This window comes from Pieris rapae, chromosome 15, assembly GCF_905147795.1.
Source record: "Pieris rapae chromosome 15, ilPieRapa1.1, whole genome shotgun sequence".
Taxonomy (NCBI): Eukaryota; Metazoa; Arthropoda; class Insecta; order Lepidoptera; family Pieridae; genus Pieris; species Pieris rapae.
Window position 1 is genome coordinate 7289694 of NC_059523.1, and position 24056 is coordinate 7313749.

Below are 24056 nucleotides of genomic sequence, written 5' to 3' on the forward strand. Positions count from 1 at the left end.
CTTGTCAATATTTATGGCAATAAATAAATACTATGTTTAGTAACGGGATTGATTCATGGTCCTGGTACACTGCTTCATAGTTTCTTTATTATTAAATATCAAACGCAACAGAACTAAACGCAACAGAAACATATAATAAAACATATAACATAGAAGTCTTTAATCTGAGGATAGAAGTAAAATAGTTCAACACTAACCCAGTACCAATCGTTCCAAGGGAAGGTTCGCTAACACTTTTTATCATTTTAGAATTGTCTACGAAACACTTCTAAATGCTAATTTCTCAGACATAGCCATCTTGATATTTTTTATTACTATTTAATTTTGTTCGAGTAATCTGTACACATCAAATTGCCACGGTATAAGTCATGTTATATCAACAAACAATGGCCTATAATAAAGGTGACCTAGCAAGTGCTAAAGAGAATATCAGTTAAGGCCATACATGTAAATAATATACCTATAGCTTGTTTTTTAAGTTATACTTCTTTTGGCGCGTTAGTAAAAAATGATAAGAGTAAATCGATGCGCGCGCACACTGATGATTGCGATGATTTAAATAAACTTAATTACTCTCGTTCTTTTTTCCACTTAAATCGTTAATTTCCGTAATTCGTTTAGTAAACATCCTATGTATATGTAATCTTTGAGTGTTTTCATAATTTTGTTTTATATTTTCTATTATACTACTTACAGAATTGTTTTAAATTACTTATTCATTTCCTAGTTATTTACTATAAAATGATCAATCGCGCTACAGATCCTCAGATTTCTTAATCTGTTTCATGATCATTTTTCAATCTGACACTGCCGACTTTGTGGCTTTAAGACATGTCGGTTACCTAAAGATGTGTTCCTTCATTGTTCGTGCGAATGTTAAATGCGCACTTATAAAAAAAAGTCCATTAGTATTGGGGATCGAACCTACGACCTCAGCTATGAGAGACGCACGCTGAAGCCACAAGGCTGCTTACTCAGTCACTTACTATAAAGATTATAATTTCCATCTAATACAACTTTCACACCAAAAAGAAACAAAATGGATTGATATTCGTGTAAAAAATACATACATAATTTAACGTTTTAAATATCGTTTGCAATTTGAAGACAAATTTGTCGGAATTTCTTGAATTTATGGCGAGCATAACTCAGTAGAATCGCTTGTAACCCAATAGTTAAACTCTCTAGAACAGAGCAACCGACGAGGCGAATCCACTCAAATAAAAACCAAAAAACTTTAAAGGAGAAAAATCGTTGAGCGGTGAATCTGCGAAAAACTACTGAATAGAACCATTACGCGACGACCACTTATGTTCATTGGAAAGAGATTAATAAATCTCTTCAGTAACGACCCACTTCAATTTTTAAAACTAATTTTAATTGCTTATAATAAATTGTGTATAAACAAACACTGAGTAGAAGGCAAACCGCCCTTTAGGATCGAGAGTGTCCATGGGCGGCAGTATCACTTAACATCAGGTGAGCCTCCTGCCCGTTTGCCCCCTGTTCTATAAAAAATAAACCTATAGAATTAAAAAAAATAATAATTATTATTTGGCATTGCGTGCTGACTACCTCATCTGATTCTGTTTTAGCGTTTGGGTGTGCAAAATGTTATTCTAATTACAAATCGTTTAAGTTCTCTAGAAATTATACTGTCATACTGTTTTAGTTCTTGCACAATCTATAAATGCCGAAACATTTTCAGTGTAATTATGAAAGGTGGTATGGACCTATAGTACCCTTGATTACGGATTATTTAGTATAGGAAACATTATGAGGAATTCGGTAGACAGATACATATAAAATCTACAACTGAAAGCCGACGATTCCGTACATAGGTAAGCATTTTTGTTTATAATGATCCCCCAACAAAAAAACAAAAGACAAACGAGTTTCTGTATCAAATGTATCTGTTTTATCACATCACGAGTGTTTAAAGTGTCTTACTGCACTGTTACTGGGTACTGTTCATATAGAAAAAAGTAATTTCAGATACTTTCATACACTTAATTACCGAGAATTATTACATTATTTACATGACTTAACGTTATGACTACTTTATGGTAGCGTCAACAGAGAGAGAGACACTACCACACAAATGTTAGAAACAAAGCACGCACACGCACGCAAAACGTTAACATATAAATAAAACATATTATTGCCTGCATCAAAATAATCTGGTTCTGAAAAAATCTAATAGGTTCTTCTCTAATTCCATTAATATATTGTATTAAAAAGTACTTTTTCTTAAATTAAAACGGAAAACTAAGAATAATTTATTCAGAGTGAGGGCGTGTGGAGGAATTCATTTCCAAATGTTATTTTTGTGGAATCCCGCGAAGCCTGCGCTCATGTAATATGAAGATTAAATATCAACGAATATCCTTCCTGAAGTATTCATTGTTTGTTCGGAATTTAAAATAAAAATAGCATCGGCCGTATTGTTTGTAGTATATTTACCTTCTTCATCATATTCATCTTCTATATCATATTATAATTTATAAATTAAATTAACTTTCAATTAGTTTATTATATGATATTTATTGAGACGTTTTATAACTTACCTAGCTGGGTAGATTTTGGAAAATATGTTTATCCATATATTGTATGATTAACAGAGTTAAATTTTAAAAATGATTATTACACATTGGATTGGATTAAATATGTTATATTTACTATTTATATTTTTTATTTATTTTTACGAAAAAGCCATACTTAAGTATGGTAACTATATTTTATTCTTGTGTCTCTATTATTTATACGAATACCACTCTGAAGAAAAATCTGGAAATTATAATCTACAATGTCGAGTGCAGTTTCAAAGGCAGCTCATATTGTACAAAGTTATAAAGTAAGCCAGCGATACACACGAACTCAAATTTTATTTCAGAATATTGCTTTGCAGTAACAAAATACTCATCTTAATATATTAAACTAAAGTCGGGTTTTTTCGTCGATATTCTTGGTTTTTATTTATTGTATTTATCCCAAATTGCAGATATCTATTAAAACATTGGATAACTGTTGAAAACACAAAGTGAAAGAAAAAAAAAACAATACATATTGTTAATTGGTTTCTTAACTGTCATTCGTTTAATGCTCATGGCGTCGATACGGTAAACTCAAATTAGAGGACGAATACGTGCGTATATACGTATACAACCTCTTTATGGTCTAACCTCAGATTTCTGAATCTGTTCCATATTCAATCATGAGCCTCTAGTGCCTGACACACACTATCGACTTTTTGGGTCTAAGACATGTCGATTTCCTCATGATGTTTGCCTTCACCGTTCGAGCGAATATTATGTATGATATATATGAATATTAAATGCGCACATAGAAAGAAAGCCCATCGGAAAACTGCTGGGGATCGTACGTATGACTTGAAGCCACTAGGCCAACACTGCTCTCTAATAATTTAGGTTCATTAATGATTTTTTTATTAAAATTTACAATAAAGAAAAAGGATTCATATAGAAACTTATTTTGTGGAAACTAAAGAAAAAATAACGATGCAGTTAATTTCATTTTGTGTTATCATAATTATATGTATTTTGTATTTACGGTATTACTTTCATAAAATCATCATTAACTTCAGCTAATCTTTAAAATTCAATAACCGTTAGCGAAGTAGCGTTGGCGGTACGAAGTTCGACGTGTCACCTCGTATGCTATTAATAAAATTTTCACATGGCTGCTCCGGTAAGTCGCTAATTTCTGAGTTGAAATATAGAGCGAGTTGCCGGTCGCTGTGCTTCTTAAAGGACTAAAAGTCGTATTATTTCAGAAATACCTTATTTAAATTTAGAGTAACCTGCATAAAAATAAAGCTTATATCGTATCATGATTATTAATTCTATAAAAAGTTATTAAAACTGAATGTATTTTTTTAATAAATTAAACCCACTGTGTCACTTACAGAGTACTTACGTAACAAAACACAGGAAGCGGCAGCATTTTCTGTAAAAATGTATCGTGCGATGTGAAGGTGGTGCTTTGTACTTCACTTCTAATTAGCGCCGTGACGTCACACAGAGGCTCGTTTCAAAGTTCTTTATAAGGGAACTATTAGAATGAGGAGTCAGCATAATGGCCTTGTGATGTTGCGAGCCTAAAACTCGGTTCACATGACAGGGTTTTATATAGGACTTATTATTAACTTTTAGCGTCTCAACTCTCGCAACTCTAAATTATTTTATAACTTGCTTCTTGAGTAAAGGTATACATGGTGAGGTTTTCTTTAAAACCCAAAATTTTAAAACAAAGGATAACATAAATTATCTATATGAATCAAAAGAAACGGATGCAACCTGCAGCCTATATCATAGACATAGACGTAATATTTATAACTAGCGAAACACTCACACAAAAAAGTAACACTAATCAAAAAACGGATGAGAGATAACATTTTTTTAAAGAACAAGATACGTTTTAAGTGTGTAATGCGTGTGAGCTGTGCTTGCAATTGGCCCTGAAGGAGTAGGAGCAGACTGCGTCCACAGCGTTGGTCATTCTACCAGAGATCACAGCAACTAGTTAGCGTCTCAGTCACAAAATAAGAAAAATAATGTAAATAATACTAATCGTTAGTAGAAAAAATTATATTATTAACATTTAGCAGTGTAAGTAATGTAGTCTTGTGTACTTAATACTTTTAAGTAAATTAAATTAAAAATAAGAATCATTTATAAAATAGATTTCGTGGGATAATTGTTTAGTAAGTAGATGTTTTTTATAACTGCGATGAAAATTTGATTTACATATAGGCTTGTTCCGCTTCTGGAGTTATATAGCAATAGAGTGTATTTTATGAATTTCATGTTTCAAATATTCAAATTAAAACAAGATTAGATTTCAGTGTGTCTTTCAACTCACATTTTACATATAAATATAACAATAAGAAACACAAGATTGGTAGCCTTCAACTTGTGAGTACAAAAATGTAAAGCGATATTATTTTCAAAGCCTTAGAAATATTTAATACTTATGATTCTATCAACTTGGACTAAAAATAAAAGGTAAGTGAAACTAAAACAAAAGACAAATCGCGCTCATTTGTGATTGAACTAGCGATTCAACTAACCTATTACATTTTATATTTCACCAAAATTTAGATTGAAAACCTGCAACTTGTTTTAATCCTGAACTCTTGTAGTATGTACAACCAGCCTAACATTGACACAGGATAACTTCACAATGTATGTCAAGTCTCATCGGAACCAAGTACAGTATAATAATTAACATATGCCATATTTCAGCAAAAATGCCGATACAAACGGATACCAATTCTTTTATAATTATATTCATGTATTTATATACTCAGGTTTTTTTACAGGTGGAGAAAGCTTGATAAAGTCTTGACATACCTTCTCTCGCTTCATCCATCTTTCATGCCATGCTCGTAGGTACTTTTGACCTCTCCCTTTTCTAGTACGTCTTAGATTTAGGACTATCCGGTCTGACGTCACACGGTTTTAATTTTAATACATTTATTAATACTTTGCTTTACTTTAAAATAATGGAATAATGCATAAATAATAAACACCATTGCAATGAAACTTAAAATGGGTCTCATTACTAAACTAAATCGAATCGATAATAAATCATCAAACGTACATACAGATACATTATTACTGTGTAGATTAAGAACATTATAAATACCCTATATGTGTGTCTTATTAAAGTTGGGTAATAAAATTATAAATTCAAAAGCACGGTAATATACTACATCGTCGTATATTCTAGAACATTAGATTGAAACTTAACTTGTTCATTTTATTATGTGGCGTGCTTCTAATAAATACCTATACTTGCATGTTCTAATTATAATTCTATATAAAAATACTATATACCGAGCAGGTGATTCTTTTCGATATATTTCACCTCAATTTATTTTATATTACTGAAAAGAGAAACATTATTTTATATTCGACATTATTTACAGAGTGCATTTTTTAATTATTATTATTATAATAATGATATACATATATATACTAGCGGATCCGACAGACGTTGTCCTGTCTATACGTCTTTAATTTGAAAATTTCAAACTTTTTTTAATAAGCTAAAACATTCTGGACCATTTTGATGAAAATTATTATTCAAATGTTATGACAATATCTAACGATCCAGCACATGGTCTACAATAACACAATGATAACAAAACTTTTTTTTAATTTGATCGCAGCGCTAACTGTCGGGACAGACTAAAATTAAAATTCGAATATTATTTAAAATTTGACAGTGCGATAGTAGCGCCGTCTGTCGGATCCAATGTAAAACATTCCAAAATCAACAACTACTAATTAATTTAAAAAAACATTGTCCAGCGGACAAAATTGTGAATCTAAACCATTCTCGAATCTCCACGAACACACACAAAAAATTTCATCAAAATTGGTCCAGTCGTTTAGGAGGAGTTCAGTCACATACACACGCACACAAGAAATATGTATATTAAGATTACATTTAAAAAAATGACACGCATAGGATCGCTCAAAATATGCTACTAATTATATATTATCAGAGACGTTGAGAGAGGCAGAGCTATAAATTTTAATGTGAATCTGCATAATCTCTGCCCGGGCTCTACTCATAAATTAATACGCATAGATTCGGATTTATTTAACTACTTTATGGGGCTTTTAAACGTTTTATTTCGGGTAAAGCTCTTTACATTTTACAGCTTTCCATTTTTAAAATATTATCAAACATTTAAATTTCGCATATTAAATACTGATACTCTACTTTTTTATTTAAATTTTGCTTTTGCTTATATTTGTAATATTTAAACTAAATATATAATATAACTAGCGGATCCGACAGACGTTGTCCTGTCAACGTCTTTAATTTCAAAATTTCAATTTTTAATAAGCCATTTTGATGAAAATTATTATTCAAATGTTATGACAATATCTAACGATCCAGCACATGGTCACACACGATATAATACAATGATAACAAAACTTTTTTTAAATTTCGGGACAGACTAAAATTAAAATTCGAATATTATTTAAAATTTGACACTGCGATGGTAGCGCCGTCTGTCGGATCCAATGTAAAACATTCCAAAATCAACAACAACTAATAAATTGAAAATTAATTAAAAAAACATTGTCCAGCGGACAAAATTGTGAATCTAAACCATTCCCAGATCCCCTTGAACACACTAACACTAACACAATTTCGTCTAAATCGGTCCAGTCGTTTAGGAGGAGTTCAGTCACATACACACGCACACAAGAAATATATTATATATTAAGATTGGCAGTAATGTAGATTCTATATGAAAAAAAAATCTCTACATATTCTGATAATGAAAATTATTAACAAGCATTTTACCTCCAATTAATAAAACTGATTTGTCCATCATTTACCGTTGTTCATAGTTTGTTTACTTGACCGAACAATGGAAGTCAGGTGCAAACACGGCAACGCTTTTGTGAGCTCACAATGAACATAACTAAGGACTCTTCGTCGACAATGGGAAAGGAAAATAGCAGCGAAAGCTTGCTGGGATTCGTATAACTTAATCGCAAATATACGGACAAGGTGTAGGTTACTTACAACAATTGTTTATTCTGTTTTTAAAGTTTCATTAACTACAATGAAATTTCTACCTTCAAAAGAAAATGTTTGCTTTGATATGCTTGTGTAGTTGAAATACTTTCGTAGTGGGATGTGTGAGGTACGCGTTTGCGCTAGTATGCATAAATATAATTACAGTTTTTTTTTATCGTAAAAAATAATATTTTAACTAATTAGTGTATGTATGTAATGTAAATAATAACTAGAAAATTTAAAGTCAGTAGTCAATTCGGCTTATACATAATTTAAGGTAAAGCATCTTTCTTTTCTTTTGTCATAACAAAGTTTGACAGAAAAGTAGACTTTCGTTTGAAGTGTGTAATAATAAAAACTTTTTACAAAGAAGATGCACTTTTATTGCATATATATACCAACTATAACGTATAACATTTTTTTAATTTTATACGTTGTTTAAACATTCAATAGGTCACTGACCAGACACATTTATCGGTTTTTATGTATCCAGATTTCTTCGTCACATAATTCACTTTAAATATAAACCGAGGACAAGAGTCATATACCAGGAGGATATATACAATATTTCTAATTTACTTAGCCTGGTCAAAAAAGTATAGAAGCAACCAGTTATTTTTGCGATTTTAATCCAAGTTACACTTGACGATAAAGTGTAAATAGTCCCTACGATTGCCGTCACCTAGTCACGTAGCAGGATATAGAAGAGAAAAATCCGTGATTGAGTTATCGCCGAGAATAGTGTCGACTTTGTAACGCAATACGCTACTCACAGACCATTAGTATCGGATTGTGTTACACTTAACCTAGTTACGATCGTACTTAGAGTACCTTGATCAAATTAAGCTGGTGAATCTCTATACAAAAAAATACGAACAATAATAAAATGGTAAGTTTCATTTTACGTGCAAGTAAAAGGTAGCATACTAGTATTTTTTATTTTGAAACTTGTTATGTAGCGGTCGGTTTCCTCACGATGTGTTCCTTCAATTCGAGCAAAAGTTTATTGGCCGGGGATGGAACCTACGCCTTCAAGTATAAGAGCCGCAGACGGAAGCCACTAGGCTAACACTGCTTTGCACAGTTTACTACAAAAAGGTGAGAACTGGCACTAATATTTTTTTTTAGTATTCGATTCATGAGAAAAAGTTCAATGTTATTATCGCATAGGCTGTAATATACTATAGTTATGGTCTCTAATAGAGTGCCATCAGAGACGGAACATTAGGTTTGAGATTAGTTAAGGATTAGCTGTAACTCTAGTCGCAGGCCACTTAATCTTATCTCGAACCACACGAGTTAGTCAATTAGTCGTTCGTTAAATCCTCTAGAGTTTGTACTTGAGATTTTAACGACAACGTTGAAAGTTTAATGCATTTAGGCGAGTTATCCTCTCTTATCTTTGGTTGCATTACTCAATTTACAATATTAAATTAAGATGTTTTGCGGACATAGATAATCAGCGAGTCTCTACAAATACGCAAAGGCTTTCTTTCTTAATTTCAATTATTTTTTTATTGAAATCACCCTTCTGTGTCTGTATTTTTTATAGAACAGGAGGAGGCTTACCTGATGTTAAGTGTTACCGCCGTCCATGCACACTGTCAATACCCGGCCCGCGAGTACGTTGCCGGCCTTTTAAGAATTGAAATTAGGGTAAGTCTCTCAGGTCTGTATTTTTTGTGTGATTAAGCGTCAATCAAATCATTTTTATATTTGAACTTTGACTCGTTTGACAGTGGTAACCTGACTTGCGATACCTGTTGGAATACGAGCTTAAGCCAACTCTGCGTTCCATAAATAAGCAGGTACGTTATATACATTTAACAACGCTTATACCTTAGACGCTGTAGGTGACCAAATTAGCTGTTAACGTTATGTCGTTGATACATGAATAAATTGTTCTGAAAAGAACAGTTTTGTCAGTGTTATCGCATAGGCTACAAGCATATCGCAGTGATCTCAGGAGAGCACATCCGAACGCTTCAGCCGCTGCGCGCAGAAAAGGGTCAAATTTTTGCCGCGCCTCGCCTTTGTTGAAACACGAGTCAGGTAGCGAAAGATCCCTTTCGTCCACACCCTGCGCGTATTGGCTGAACGTTTTAAGACAACATGTTACTACTACTTTTAAGCATAGGTTAAGTTTTCTATACAAATGTACCTAGTTTTGTAAAATATTATTCATTCATTCGATATTCAAGATTCATTCAATATACATTCTTATATACTCAGTTCCATCTTCAACCTCTTCTCGACAAGTTATAAGGGAGTTTTATTTATCACAACCAATCATACCTAGTAGATTTCCTAAAACGCTATTAGTAGTATAGAAGCATAACCAATGTAAAGGTCTATACAATAGATATGTAATAGCTTTAGCCTCTTTGGATGTGCGTCTTTTTTGAGTTTTCCCATTTCTTGAATACTTTAGAATCCGTATGAAAAACATTCATCCTTGAAAACGTTGACAGTTTTTATATTATTTAAGTTAAAATATATTATTTATTTAATTACGGTTCTGTTTTTATTTTTTACGACTTTATATGATGTTGCTGTTATCTCATATGATAGTCTTATTGAGACATAAACAACGTTTTGGTATAAACGTTAAAATAAACTTTTGCATCGAGATGAAGATAGTACAAAAATCACTCAATAACAGTAATTAAGTTTGCCAAGATTGCTCAATTTGCTTCTATCCTTCAAATAAAATTATTTGAGTACAAATTTTAATTAAGGAGCCAGTCAGCCTGTCAATCTCCAAACAGTGAATAATGTCCTCGCAAGATGACTCCGGATTTAATTAATATCCGGGCAACTGTACCCGGTTATTAAGTTTGCATAGAGCAGAAAAATCAGCTACTTCTAATATAATATTTATATGTATTATATCAATTTGCATCAAATATAAAATATGCCCTGTTTGATATTGGTCTTATCAAGATTATAGTTACTCGGCGGGAAGTTAGTACCGTGTTTGTTACCATGGTAACGAAATAAGGATAATGGTAACAATAGTAACGAATAGTATTTTTAGTTCACGTTTTATTTTGAGGATAACTATGCATGTAGCATGTATTTACAGTGTTATATTAGGAACATAATTTTATTACCGTATAATTGTATTTTACATATTTAAATTAATATTCCTTAATTGTTATTAAGGTATTTTTAAATTGGCCCTGAAAATACATGTTTTATTGAGGTATATGAATGTTGTCTTAAAGTTATTTTGAAATCATACTTCATGTTTTTACTCCACCAAATAATAAGCGTTCTTTTCTTCTTGATTCACCCACGCGACGTTCGTCGCCAACAAAATAAAGAAAAGTTTACTTAAAACACCTCAATTTGTTGCAACAAAATATGAAGTACACCGAAAATAAGATTTAAGAATATTATATCGTTTATAAAAAAGACCTACTCACTCTCTGGCTCTGCAACGCTAAATCTTGTCTGTCAATCAGACACAAATCCAGAAACTTCCATCGCATACTTACTGTGTCTTGTAACTTCATTTGTGGTCCACCGGCGCAGTTATATTTGGTTAGACAGACTAAAGGCCCTTTTTAAATGAAGAAACAATTTTAAAAAAAAGTTGGTTTATGTGAAGAAACTGAGTAACATGAGTACACTACAGAATTATAATAACAGGATCAGTCTTATAACATATTTTCAATCATCAATATATGTTTACGTGATGATATGTAAAATTTTAACTGTGAATAAGCGAATTTGCAATGAACAGCTGTCCATATAAAACAATATTTTATTTTACAGACGCAAATTGTTTTCCCGCCAAACAAAAAAAAATAGTTCTGCATTATCGACAGCACACAATAACATCAACATCTGGCGCCACCTATGGATCAAAAGAAACGTTACAAATTATCAACGATTTTTTTAATTTTAAATAACAATTTGATTTAAATATACTCATTTTAGTATCTTATAAAATATTTTTCATTCTGAATGTTCACAATTAAATTAAATTTGACTATATATACACATATATTTTTTTTTATTTTAACAGTATGTTTTTTCTATTATCTTATATAACATTGAATGATTACATTTTAATCATATATACTCCATAATTGTGGTGAATTCAATTATATTTAAAAATAAAGTAAACCATTACATATTTGCTATTATAGTTACATTAAACCTCTTTCAGTCAGATCAGTTCGAACTCTTTGAATTTAGAATAACTCAAATTGACAACTACAGCAAACAATGACAGCGTATATCATCGTTCAAAACAAATCAAAATTCTTGTATTTACATTTTTTTTTATAACAAACATTTAAGTACATCGTCAAATAATGTGAATTTTTAAACTGTAATTGTTTTTTTGTATTTGCTAATATGTTTTAGTTAGTTGTTTTAGCTGTTTTAGTTGACTGAGGTAAAATGATTGAAAGCGCCTGTCCAGAAACTGCTCATACAGAGCATGCCCATACGGTAAAAATATTTTTAAATCACCCTTAACATAAACCAATTCATAATTTTGTAAAACAAATTAATACAAAATAAAAGTAGACATACTGTTATGCATCCTTTTAATTAACGTGTTTAATAAGTGTTAATAATTTTTTAATTTTTATACTAAAATTACTCTTTGATCTTAGCTTCATTTATTATTAAAAGGATTTAGTAGGACTTAATTTGAAACGCGTGAACGAATTTCAGGAGGCATCGACTGAAGATGTTGACATCGCTCGTTCCGAAGCCACCTTCCGTTTTACAGTCACAAACTTAAGCCAGCTAAAAGAACAAGTTCTTTCCCCGCCATGCTACGTACGATGTTTACCATGGAAGATACTGGTTCTTGTCCGCAATACAAGCACTCCAGAAAGACAGCAGCAAAAAGCCCTTGGAATCTTTCTGCAGTGCAATGGGGACTGCAGTATACCTGGTTGGTCATGCTACGGGCTGGGGGAGCTTAAGTTGTTGACATATAAGCCGGATGAAGAGCATCTATGTAGAAAGCTGCATCACATGTACCATTGGTAAGTATTTCATGACCCCTAACGTATGTTTGAATCTAACACTAATATAATTTTTACGTATTTTTATTTATTAATCGGTAATTAGTCTTAATAGGACTAACTTGATGTCCTATAACCCCAAGGTGGGGCAGAGGGCGTCCACAGTGAGTCTCCATCGCCCTTGCTCTTGAGCCTAATATTTCACCTTGCTCCAAGCCTTTCTGACTCTCTTTGCGTCATCTGCAACTGTAGGTTTTGCTTGGGACGGCCATGTTTCCGCTTTCTTTGCGGGTTTCGATCAAGTGCCTGAGATATAAGTGGAATCGCTTCGGAATGTATAGCCAATCCATTTTCACTTGCGTCGCTTGATCTGCTGGCTAAACGGGGTTTCTCGGCAGCGCTCCCACAGTTGCTCGAGCCAGTCGATATTCAAAACACTGCGAAGACAGCCATCGAGAAAGCCGTTGTGTGTCGGTGCGAGATTTCTATAGTGATCTAAACCTAACATAATATGCCTTAGATTATATTCAGTTTTTTCTATTATTTTTATTTAACAAACAAGCAAATCAGTCTTCTGTGCCTGACTGCTGTTCTTATTACTGTAGTTACTTAGTTACTGTACGATTGATAACCAAAAAACCATCGGTTGTGAAAATCGGAGTGTGAACTCTGAGCACGTTAGGGCCGTGAGATTAATCACAAGGCAAAGATTACTTTGAAAATATAAATAGGAATCTGATTTACGTAAGCCAGACGCGTGAATTTAATTTACGACTAAGAAAAAATAATTTAATTTTGATACTTTTAGTAAAGAGGATGATTGGGGTTTTGCTCACTTCATATCCTGGAAAGATCTTATGGATGAAGAGAAGGGCTTTGTCAAAGACGACTCCATTACCATTGAGGCGCATGTGATAGCGGAAGCACCACATGGAGTGTCGTGGGACTCGAAAAAACATACCGGTTATGTTGGTAAAGAGTTCCTGTTTTGTAAATATCGCTTATTGATCGCTATTGATTTTGATTTGCCTGACATACGATTTTATACATCTACTAGCTGACCCGGCAAACGTTGTTTCGCCATGTTTTTGTGCCAAAAAATTAAAGTTTATAATTAACAAAAAAAACATAAGGGATGATTGTAGATAGGGTGAAAATTTAGTGTTGCATGTATATTTGTATGGTGTATCGTAAAAAACTAAAAACGAAAAATTTTGTCTAAAAAATAAATAAAAAATTTAGGGGTGGACCACCCTTAATATTTAGGGGGATGAAAAATAGATGTTGTTCGATTCTCAGACCTACCCAATACGCACACAAAATTTCATGAGAATCGGTCGAGCCGTTTCGGAGGAGTTCGGTTACTAACCCCGTGACACAAGAATTTTATATTTAAGATAGTTACCGATAGTTTACGAAAACCATTAACTAATGTGAAAAAAAATGAAGAATACTAGACGCTTAAGGTGTTTTAATACTAATAACAAACATCAAAGATAGGTTATCAATCAAGTATTGCATGCGTTTGAGTGTAAAAAGAGTTTTACTAAAATGTCAAACATAAAATGATATTATTAAATGAAATTAAATACATTTGCTAATGGGAAAAGATCGTTTCCAAAATAGTTTTTAGTCTAATGTTTAAAATCTCTATAACAAGGAATTTTATATGACTATAAATCAATGACAGCAGAATATAAATAGTTCATGTATTTAGTAGCATAGACTATGTAACGGTAGACTCTTTAAGAAAGAAATGTACAAAATAAACGCAAATACATATTCACTTCTCATTTTCACGTTTCCAGGTCTCAAAAATCAAGGGGCGACATGCTACATGAATTCCCTTTTACAAACTTTATTCTTCACAAATGTGTTACGAAAAGCCGTTTACAAAATACCGACTGTTGGCGACGATAGTTCAAGATCCGTCGCTTTTGCGCTACAACGAGTTTTCTACGATCTACAGTTCACAGACAAACCTGTCGCTACCAAGAAACTGACTAAAAGTTTCGGCTGGGAGACTTTGGATTCATTTATGCAACATGACGTTCAGGAATTTCTACGGGTAAGTTTGACAATGGCCACACTCAGTTGACAGTATGAATCTGATATCAACTTGCAGATTACACTTGCATTATACATATATACGCAGAACTACATACTAAATAACGGGAACAGAATTTGGAAACATTTGGAAGGGATGGGAAATTTAGGTTTCTTTTTAAAGAAACCTAAATTTGAAACCATTGAACATAAAAAAACTTGGCGATCGAAAGAGATCTGAATCTCAGCTCTCATCGTAAGATCTCTCAAGATACAGAAAATTAACCAGAAATTGAAACACTATTTATAATTATCAAATTAAATATGCAGATGTATGGTAGTTAACAAAAGGAGATATATAATAGCCCTTCACACTAAATAACTTAATAAATAAACAGACAACCTTCACCTACTAAAAAATTGTAATAATTGTTCTACCCGCCTTTTATATATATGCAAGTAGGGAAAAACTTTCATGTGACATATACAATATTTAATGATCATGATAAAACTCATATCTTTTTAATATACTCGTCCGTTCAGGCCGGTTGCAAAAGCTGGGTTTCCGTTTAAAGATTACATGACCTTACAACTTTGTTACTAAGGTTCCCATAGTATGCTCATGGCATGTCCCAAAGGTGTATTATAATAAGCAATTTAAAACATTTTGTCAAAGGTACTTCTTGACAAACTAGAAAATAAGATGAAGGGTACTGTAGTGGAAGGCACTATTCCGAAATTTTTGGAAGGCAAAATGACTTCATTTATCAAGTGCAAGAATGTTAACTGCACGAGTGCTCGCGTCGAGACATTTTACGATATTCAGCTTAGTGTTAAGGGAAAGAAAGACAGTAAGTTTGTTTTAAAGTTATAGTTTACAGTAAAGTGAAATTATTATATAAAAAATGCGGCTTTATTATTATATTTTATGTTTTTTTTTTTAATTCAGTAGTAAGTATACTTTTTTAAATCTATATTTTTGTTTAAATGAAAAGCTGTTGTTTTTTAATCATTACTCATTTGTAATGGGCAACATTCAGTTAATGATCAAGCTTCAGTGCCTGACTCACGCCTGAGACTCTCTCGCGATGTTTTCCTACTCTGTCCGGGTGAATATTAAATGTGCAAATAGAAAGTCCTTTCGTACACAGCTAACGTCCTACAACCGAAGGTTTAGTATTTGTCTTAACAGATAAAGCTTTAGAAGCTTGTTATTTAAAAAAGTTAAAATTATCAAGGAAACAAACGACGATACTGCGGTATCGTCGTTTGTTTCCTTGATAATTAAAAATATTATTCCTTAATAATTAAAAAAATATATAATTTTAAAGAATTAAATATATATTTACAGTTTACGAATCATTCAAAGACTACATCAGCACAGAACTGCTAGATGGCGACAACAAGTACGACGCAGGGGAACATGGCCTCCAGGAGGCTGACAAAGGCGTTCTCTTTGACGAGTTTCCTCCCATACTTCATTTGCACTTGATGAGATTTCAATACGACCCACAGAGCGACACTTCTATCAAGTTTAATGACAGGTACGTCCACCTGTCAATAATCACTTAGTATATTTAAGTGTCGAGCCCGGATGTTCCATATTTAAATTTAATGCTATGAGGTATTTTTATAGAACGTTTGAGAACCTTTTTTTGTAAAATAACTAGAGGTTGTAGGAACAAATTTATTTTATATCGCAATTTCAAATTTGGAATTTTAATCTTCGAAGTTTTTACACAGTGCCACTTCTTTAATATATTACTCCAATCGATCTCTGTTACCAGTAACTGCAGGTTGACTTTATTAAATTGATTTTCTGGTGGTAAATATATAGTAATGATATATATTAATTTTGTATATAAAGTTATATATATCATTCCTCTCTTATATACAAAATTAATATATATCATTCCTCTTAATCCATAAATTATAAATTTGTTAGTGTGAGGAAAAACTTATTCAAAGAAAACACTTTTTTACGGATTATAGTTATGTATTATTGTATTTAAACGTAAAAAAGTGTTTTCTTTAAATGTGTAAAAGTTATGTTAATAAAAGACAATACTAAAAACTTATTTGTTATGTTTCCATCAAAATAAACTTTTAAGCGTTGTATTTTTTTTAAATGAGTAATAGGTGCAATATTAGGATATCAATGCTTGAAAATTGAAATTAAGCAGTTTACTGTTAACATTTTAATAATTTGGAATCGAAATTCCTATCGAAGTAAGCCTCATCTTAATAATCGGAAGTAAAATATTTGTATGTATAAAATGCTATCTGTTAAATTAGCAATAAACGGAACTGATAATTAAATTTGTATGTTTTGTGATTGAACAGTCACCATATTCTGTTTGTACAAAATTCAAACATTCATGCAATTTTCATTAATTTGCAGGTTTGAATTCTACGAAACGTTGAATTTAAACGCGTATCTGAAAGAAATTCCAGCCACTCCTGCGCACTACACTTTGCACGCCGTGTTAGTCCACTCGGGAGATAATCATGGTGGACACTACGTAGTTTTCATCAATCCTAAAGGCGATGGGAAGGTACTGTTATGTGATTAATCCAATGTAAAATAAAATTGTCTTTTGTTTTTATTCAACAAAAAGCTTTTTTAAATATGTAGTGTACTCGTGTTGGCCAAAGACAAAATTAGGGAGAATATTCTCCCTAATTTTACTAAACAGAATTTAACTAAACAGAACTAAAAACAGTAATTATTTTTACAGTGGTGTAAGTTTGACGATGACGTGGTCTCCCGGTGTACGAAGCAAGAAGCAATAGAATACAATTTTGGCGGTAGAGAAGACGCACCGTACTTAGCTCGGAGAGCGACAAGTGCCTATATGCTTATTTACATACAGTAAGTTCTGAATATACTTTTGTTTTTATGACAAAGCTGTATACAAAAACAATACACAGGTAATAATAATTTAAACGCAATTATGTCTATCATTACATTTTATTCAATAGGTGGAGAATAATTTGCTACAACTGTCACTAAGAATGATATTTTGGTAAATTGAATAAATAATATGGGAGGTGCATCAAACCTATGACATAATATTACAGTTTTAGGCAGCGGCTGCCATGCGCATGCGCGTATTGCGGTGATCGCCTGGTTTTTGGCGCCATTTGTACATTTTGATTTTCGGAATTCTTTGCTTTTTTTAATTCTTCTCTAAAGAAAAGCCTTTAGAGAAGAACAAACAAAAGAATAAGATTAAAGAACTTCATTCGTTTGTTTATGATCTGGGAGATGGCTGACTTATTAATGATAATAAAGAAACTAAAGCATAATCTGATTAAAAAATTAAAACCAGCTAAATAAAGTATTGAATTAAACTTTCATTTTATACAATAGGGCCCACGGGGAGGACGATCCGTGATACCCTCGCCCATGGATACTCTCAATGCCTGAGGGCTCGCAAGTTCGTTGCCGGCCTTTTAAGAATTGGTACGCTCTTTTATTGATGGACCCTAAGTCGAATTGGCTCGGAAATACTTCAGTTTGCAGCTGGTTCCACATAGTGGTGATGCGCGGCAAATACTGTCTTGAAAAATGCTTAGTTGAGGATCAGCGGATGTTGAGGAGATACCGAAGGAATTTCGTATTCTCCCTCGATGTCCGATGATGAAACTCAGCGGCTAACTTAACGTAACTACATAATACATTCATGTTAATACACCACAGTTAAATTTAAAACCTCCAATCTAAAGAGGATTAAATAGAAGGTTTAAAACTCCCAGCTTAAGCATACGTTTAATTAATAAAACGTAAGCCAATGTAGTGTTGTAACCCGGCGAGTATAAATTGCATGCGCGCGTGTTGGCCGCAACAATATTTTGTCCCGCCAAAATGAATTGCCGCCCGTTACACGGTATGACCTCCGCTTTACTATGGACGCACTGCAGTAGTTAGTATCTCATACGGAGCGTGACTTAACAATTTTTAATTTATTAACTATACACTGATTTTTTAATTCCGTAGAATTCTGACAGCTCTCATTTTCTGACATGTCAGAGATGGCAAAGCTTTTTGGCTGGGCACATATTTCAATACGCGTCTAAACACCTCAGACTATACATACATTTTATTTGTTAGCGAATGTATCCATAAATATTTAGATTTACCTTTTTGTAGATAAAAACAAAGAAATACGTAGCATTTCATTTTTTATTGCCCTGAAATGGGTCAATTTTTTCCCCTTTTTCGGTGGAGATGTTTTTTAGTAGCAACACTTACGAAATGACAATTCTACGGAATAAAAAATCAGAGTATAATTATTGTTGTTATATTTAATATAAATTATACTTGCTCATATCATGCCACATACCGTGAGCCTATACATCTTCTCTTGTTTAGACCGTTTGATCGGAAGGATCGGAGATCTTTAGCTGGTGTTCTTCTATAAATTGCTAAATAATCAAATATAGCAAACCACTTACAGGATATTCAAATTATCGTCCCTTATTTCCAAGGCTTAAAATCAGCAAAAATTTCCAAATTCCTTCTGCAAAAACCAACATAGGAGTTCTGGCACCTCTCGAATTGTTCATGATTTTAACGGATTAAGCAGTACTTATCCGGAACTGGATATATTCCGTAGTGGGTTGATCGGTTTTAAATAAAGCATTGTTAAATGCGTATTTTTTTTTTTAATTTATGTTAACCGTTACTAGCATAAATTTTTATATGAAAGAGTTCGTAACATATATGTATCTACCGTAGATTTAATACTATGTATGATGTGCTAAACTTTAATAATTAAAAATATGTATTTACTGAACATATTTACCTATAGAAAAATAAAAATAAAACAGTGGCGCTAGAACCTCTTTAGGTCTTGGCCTCAGATTTCTGAATCTGTTTCATGATCATTTTAAATATAATAGGCAAGTAGGTGATCAACCTCCAGTGCCTGACACACATCGTCGACTTTTTGGGTCTAAAACATGTCGGTTTCCTCACGATGTTTTCCTTCACCGTTCGAGCAAATGTTAAACGCGCACATAGAAAGAAAGTCCATTGGTGCACAGCCGGGGATCGAACCTACGACCTCAGGTATGAGAGTCGCACGCTGAAGCAACTAGACCAACACTACTCATATACCTATAGAAAATATAAAAAATCTGTCATATCATTTTATAATTTCCTTGTGCTAATAATAATATTGAATTTTAAATATTTATTTCAAAGTATTGCAATGTCGCTCTTCGAAGTTTTATTTATGAATCGTTATTTATTGTTTTTTTACAAACAGCTTTTTAACCCAGCAAAGTACAATTTATTTTGAATCTGCGATCCTCGTGTTCGTGACCACATAATATTTAGACGTGTCGATTATATTAACTCATAATACAAGGACACAAGGACTAAGAGTGAATCTAGAGGTCATAGGGTGAATAGGACTCCTGGGGCTTAAATGCGATTACTTTTTGTCCCTTATTATATATAAAATAAATAAAACAAAAAATTCCTGTGTGTGTGTGTGTTCCGAGCTCTTCTATAACAAATTTAATATGTAAATACCTTAAAATGTATATTAGGTACAGTTAAATTAAATAGCTGGAGCAAATTATTTTTAATTCCAAGCTTTCTTATCTTCTAGGTAATCCGATATTGTATAATAAGCTTTCCTAGAGAGCTTCTGTTTCGTAACTTTCTTAAATTAATTATTTGACAATTTTACCACAACACTTGGTAGTTTATTATAGAAACGTACAGTTAGGTACAGTTAGGTTAGGTAGGTCAAAACCTATGATTGATTTGTTAACTTTATGGAGCCTAGTTGTGGGAACAGCAAGTTTGTTCTTACTTCTAGTAATATAAATATGTTTGTTTTGTACATTGTTGTACATTTTTTTCAAACAAGTGTATATTTTTATGTGCATATAAAATATTTTCATAGATATGGCAAGGCATCGTTAAAATATTTTTTTGTTTTTAGCAGTAGGTATTAATAAAAACATAGGAGACCGTTTGCTTTTCCAATTTTATTTTAAACAAAAATATATGTTTAATTTTGGATAAAGACTTACTTTAACCCACCCTTGTAGTGACGTCACATTCACTTAACAAAAATGAATGATTCCAGAACATCACAATTAAAGTACGTGTTACAAGACGTAGCGGAGACCGATATACCGACAGATCTCTGCGAGCGAATCAACGAAGAGATGCGCTACGAGATGGTAAGGACAAGTAAATATCCCATGAATGACCATTCCTATTACTGAGTTATTGGGACCTAGGGTTTTAAAGATATTTCACTAGATAGCGCCAGTAAAGTGACATATGAACAAATTTTTTTAAGTTTAATTTATATTATTATGACATTTTTCACTCAAAAACTTGCTGGTAAATGGAAAGTGTGGTTAGGTCTCTCAAATGGTAAATGAATAGTTTGTCTCAAATAAAATCGTTCATTTATTACGTTTTACTTTTTTTTAAACAGATATAAAAAATGTAAGATTACGCTGATTTATTGAGTCAGTATTCAATTGTTTCATTTTTGTTTTACATCCAGCATAACATATATATGTTACAAAGCAGTGCATTTTTATTCGGCTAATGGTCACTCAATAAAAAGTTTTCATATCAGAATTTTGTACCGGCTGAAACGGGCGCAACTTCAAAGTCTACGAATTACGGCAGGAATAAAAAAATGAATTTGCGTTCCCTAATTGCCATAATTTCAAATTAAATGTGATAAAATCAAGAGGCTGATTGCAGATGGATTAAGAAAATTAAAACAAAGAATATAAAAAAACGCTATCTTATGTTATTAGTTCATTATTAAAATTGTTCTGTTAGAATTTAGAACTTCCCGATATTATGTTGACTGAAATCGGTAATATGGCTTGTAGTTGAAGTACCTAACTGTAACAGCTGCCTAACACAGGAATAATACAGACTTTTATTTGAGTCCTTTGAGTGAAATGCAAACTTGAACGTTTTTTTTCTTGAGTTTTGTCTATACTAATATTATAAAGAGGAAAGGTTTGATTTTTTGTTTGTTTGTATGAATTGAATAGGCTCCGAAACTACTTGGCAGATTTGAAAAATTCTTTCACTGTTGGAAAGCTACATCATTCCTGAGTGACATAGGCTATATTTCATTTTCAAAAAAAAATAGGCATCCTTACTAAAATTACGATAACATTAACATTTGTTTATTATTTGATACAATTCTAACAGATGGCGCTGAGTTAAAGGTAGTTTAGTTTAGGTCCGTGTCGTGGTACCAACGTTTCACATAAGTTCTCCTACGGTTTCCCTTGATTAATTTACTACTATGTAATATAACAAAAACCTTAGCCACAGCAACGCTTGGCCGAGTCTGCTAGTATTTTATAAAAAATTAAATTAATATCAAACGCCAAAGTCAAATTATTTATTTCAAGAAGCCCTACCAAAAGGGCAATTTTGAATGTCAAAATTATATGTTAAAGATATTTAAAAAAATTACTCTAGTTGCCACTTCCAAAAGTTAGTTACATATGCAAAAGAATAGGAATGAAATGGAACTCCAAACTTACTCTTAAAATATTTTGTATACATTGATTTGATATGTGAAGACTATAACTAGAATAAAAAAAACTACTATACTAAAATAAAATATGCATATATTGTGCCTATTTTATTTTAAAAAATGCAGTAGGTAACTAAATTATTATGTAGATACATGGTACTCACATATTCACAAATAATCCAATTAAAAGAAAAGAAAAATAAAAGCAAATATAAACCTATATGACTTAATGAGCAACAAGTTGTTTGTCTAGTTTGATTGTCCTAGGGACCAGCATGTTTCCAAGCCTTTTTATCTTGATTATAATTCTCAAATATGTAATATACTTGTCGACAAAGCGTGTTTCAATTGATTTGGTGCTAATCTGGAATACTCTTCCTAGCAACGGGAAAATAGCGCCTCTCGCACACAGCGAGACGCAATGGTCATTATATTAAAATACAAAATGTTGTTTCAGGCGGCAGAAAAATAAGGTGCAAGAAATTTAGGTCCGACACTTCAGTTTGTTCCGTGAAGTATTATACGAAGATTTTTAGCGCTTTAAAACACTTTTTTACTTTACAAGCCATTGGGGGGTCCAAATATAAATGATATTGAAGATTATATCTTAATATTGATACCTTAAAGTTTAATTTACGTATTTTTATTCAAATGTAGGTATATTTTGATAACGCATTTACTGCCGTTGAAATTGGTTAGGTTAGACTTGGTGCGTCTATATTTTTGTAATTTCTTATGAATATTCATTTATCTTTATTTATTTAATAAAAATTTTAAACAATGGATGAGCATTACTTATTTACCTTAATATATATAATATATAAGCAAGCTTTCAGTTTTAATCCTTTAAGCTTTAAGTGCTTTATGTTGTAACGAAGTACTCTACTATTAAGATGTGTCTTCAGATTATGCGGTAAGGTATTATCTATCTGAACACTAAGGTTTTTCTATAATATCTTATGCTGATTTATGATGATGACTTTGATAGTCCATAGCCCTTATTCGACCTACAAGTCGTCGCATTGTCTTGAAATTATTGTGTTATAGCTTTAAATTAACTTTTTATATTATCCTCGCTTGTACGAGAAGGAAATGTCGCGAGGAATCCAGCGTCTATCAAATCGAATCGACACGATGTCAGACAGATGGCTGATGAGCTTACAAAAACTGATGCAATGAGGCCGTACCATTTAAGTTAGAGCGCCACTGGATTATTATTATTATTTTAATAAACTTTAGATAACTATTAACAATAAAACAAACTTCATAACATTAAATATGAATATCAGTATTATATCAACTTTAGTTATTTTTCTAAAACATGTACGGAATATTTGCATACATTTATTCCGAATAGTTATAACTAACATGATATGTGAACTACATAACACTATGTCAAATAGATTGCAAAATCGATTTGTTTGCTCGGTTAAAAATGGGTTATATCCTTCAACAATAAATCTCGCTCGTACAACCGATAAATTAGTCTCCAATTACTGACATTGCAAAATGGCCGACGCAAAAACTCAGCATTGACTACGAAACTTTATTAGCATGTTTTTATTATTTCCATGACAGCTTAAGTCTTTCTTCGATTATAAAATAAAGAAGAAAGGGTGTGTGAAGTTCAACCGAAACGTTAGGCAAACATATTTCTATGTGTGATTGAATTTTTAAGACGTAGACTATCTGCTTCTGAGTAGAAATATCAAATATAATATATCTTTACCATTTGGTATCGTTTTAAACGACTAGATTCGCGATTCATTACCTATAACTTTTATAATGAACAACTTGTATTTACATCTGAACGACTGTAGTCCATACCTAGTTTACTATATCCTAGTATATTTAAGCTTGTGTTAGATCAAAAGACACTCAAGTACCTTGCAAAAGAACATTAATGTGC

The 24056-nt window shown here is 32.2% G+C and overlaps 2 protein-coding genes across 2 annotated transcripts in view; one reads left to right on the forward strand and one right to left on the reverse strand.

Moving 5' to 3' along the window:
• LOC110992806 overlaps nt 1–244 on the reverse strand; it is a 34236-nt gene extending 33992 nt beyond the window's left edge. The window contains exon 1 of the mRNA XM_045631516.1: nt 198–244. Coding sequence (XP_045487472.1) covers nt 198–244 — 47 coding nt within the window. The remainder of the gene's footprint in view (nt 1–197) is intronic.
• An 11613-nt stretch (nt 245–11857) lies between these two features.
• Nucleotides 11858–22850, forward strand: LOC110992795 (ubiquitin carboxyl-terminal hydrolase 7-like). The gene is made up of 10 exons (XM_022258763.2): nt 11858–12030; nt 12259–12578; nt 13366–13529; nt 14366–14625; nt 15280–15454; nt 15955–16147; nt 17005–17158; nt 17342–17475; nt 20711–20807; nt 22605–22850. The coding sequence occupies exons 1-10, from the start codon at nt 11980–11982 to the stop codon at nt 22617–22619; spliced, it is 1563 nt and encodes a 520-aa protein (XP_022114455.1). The 5' UTR covers nt 11858–11979; the 3' UTR covers nt 22620–22850.
• Nucleotides 22851–24056: the final 1206 nt, after the last annotated feature.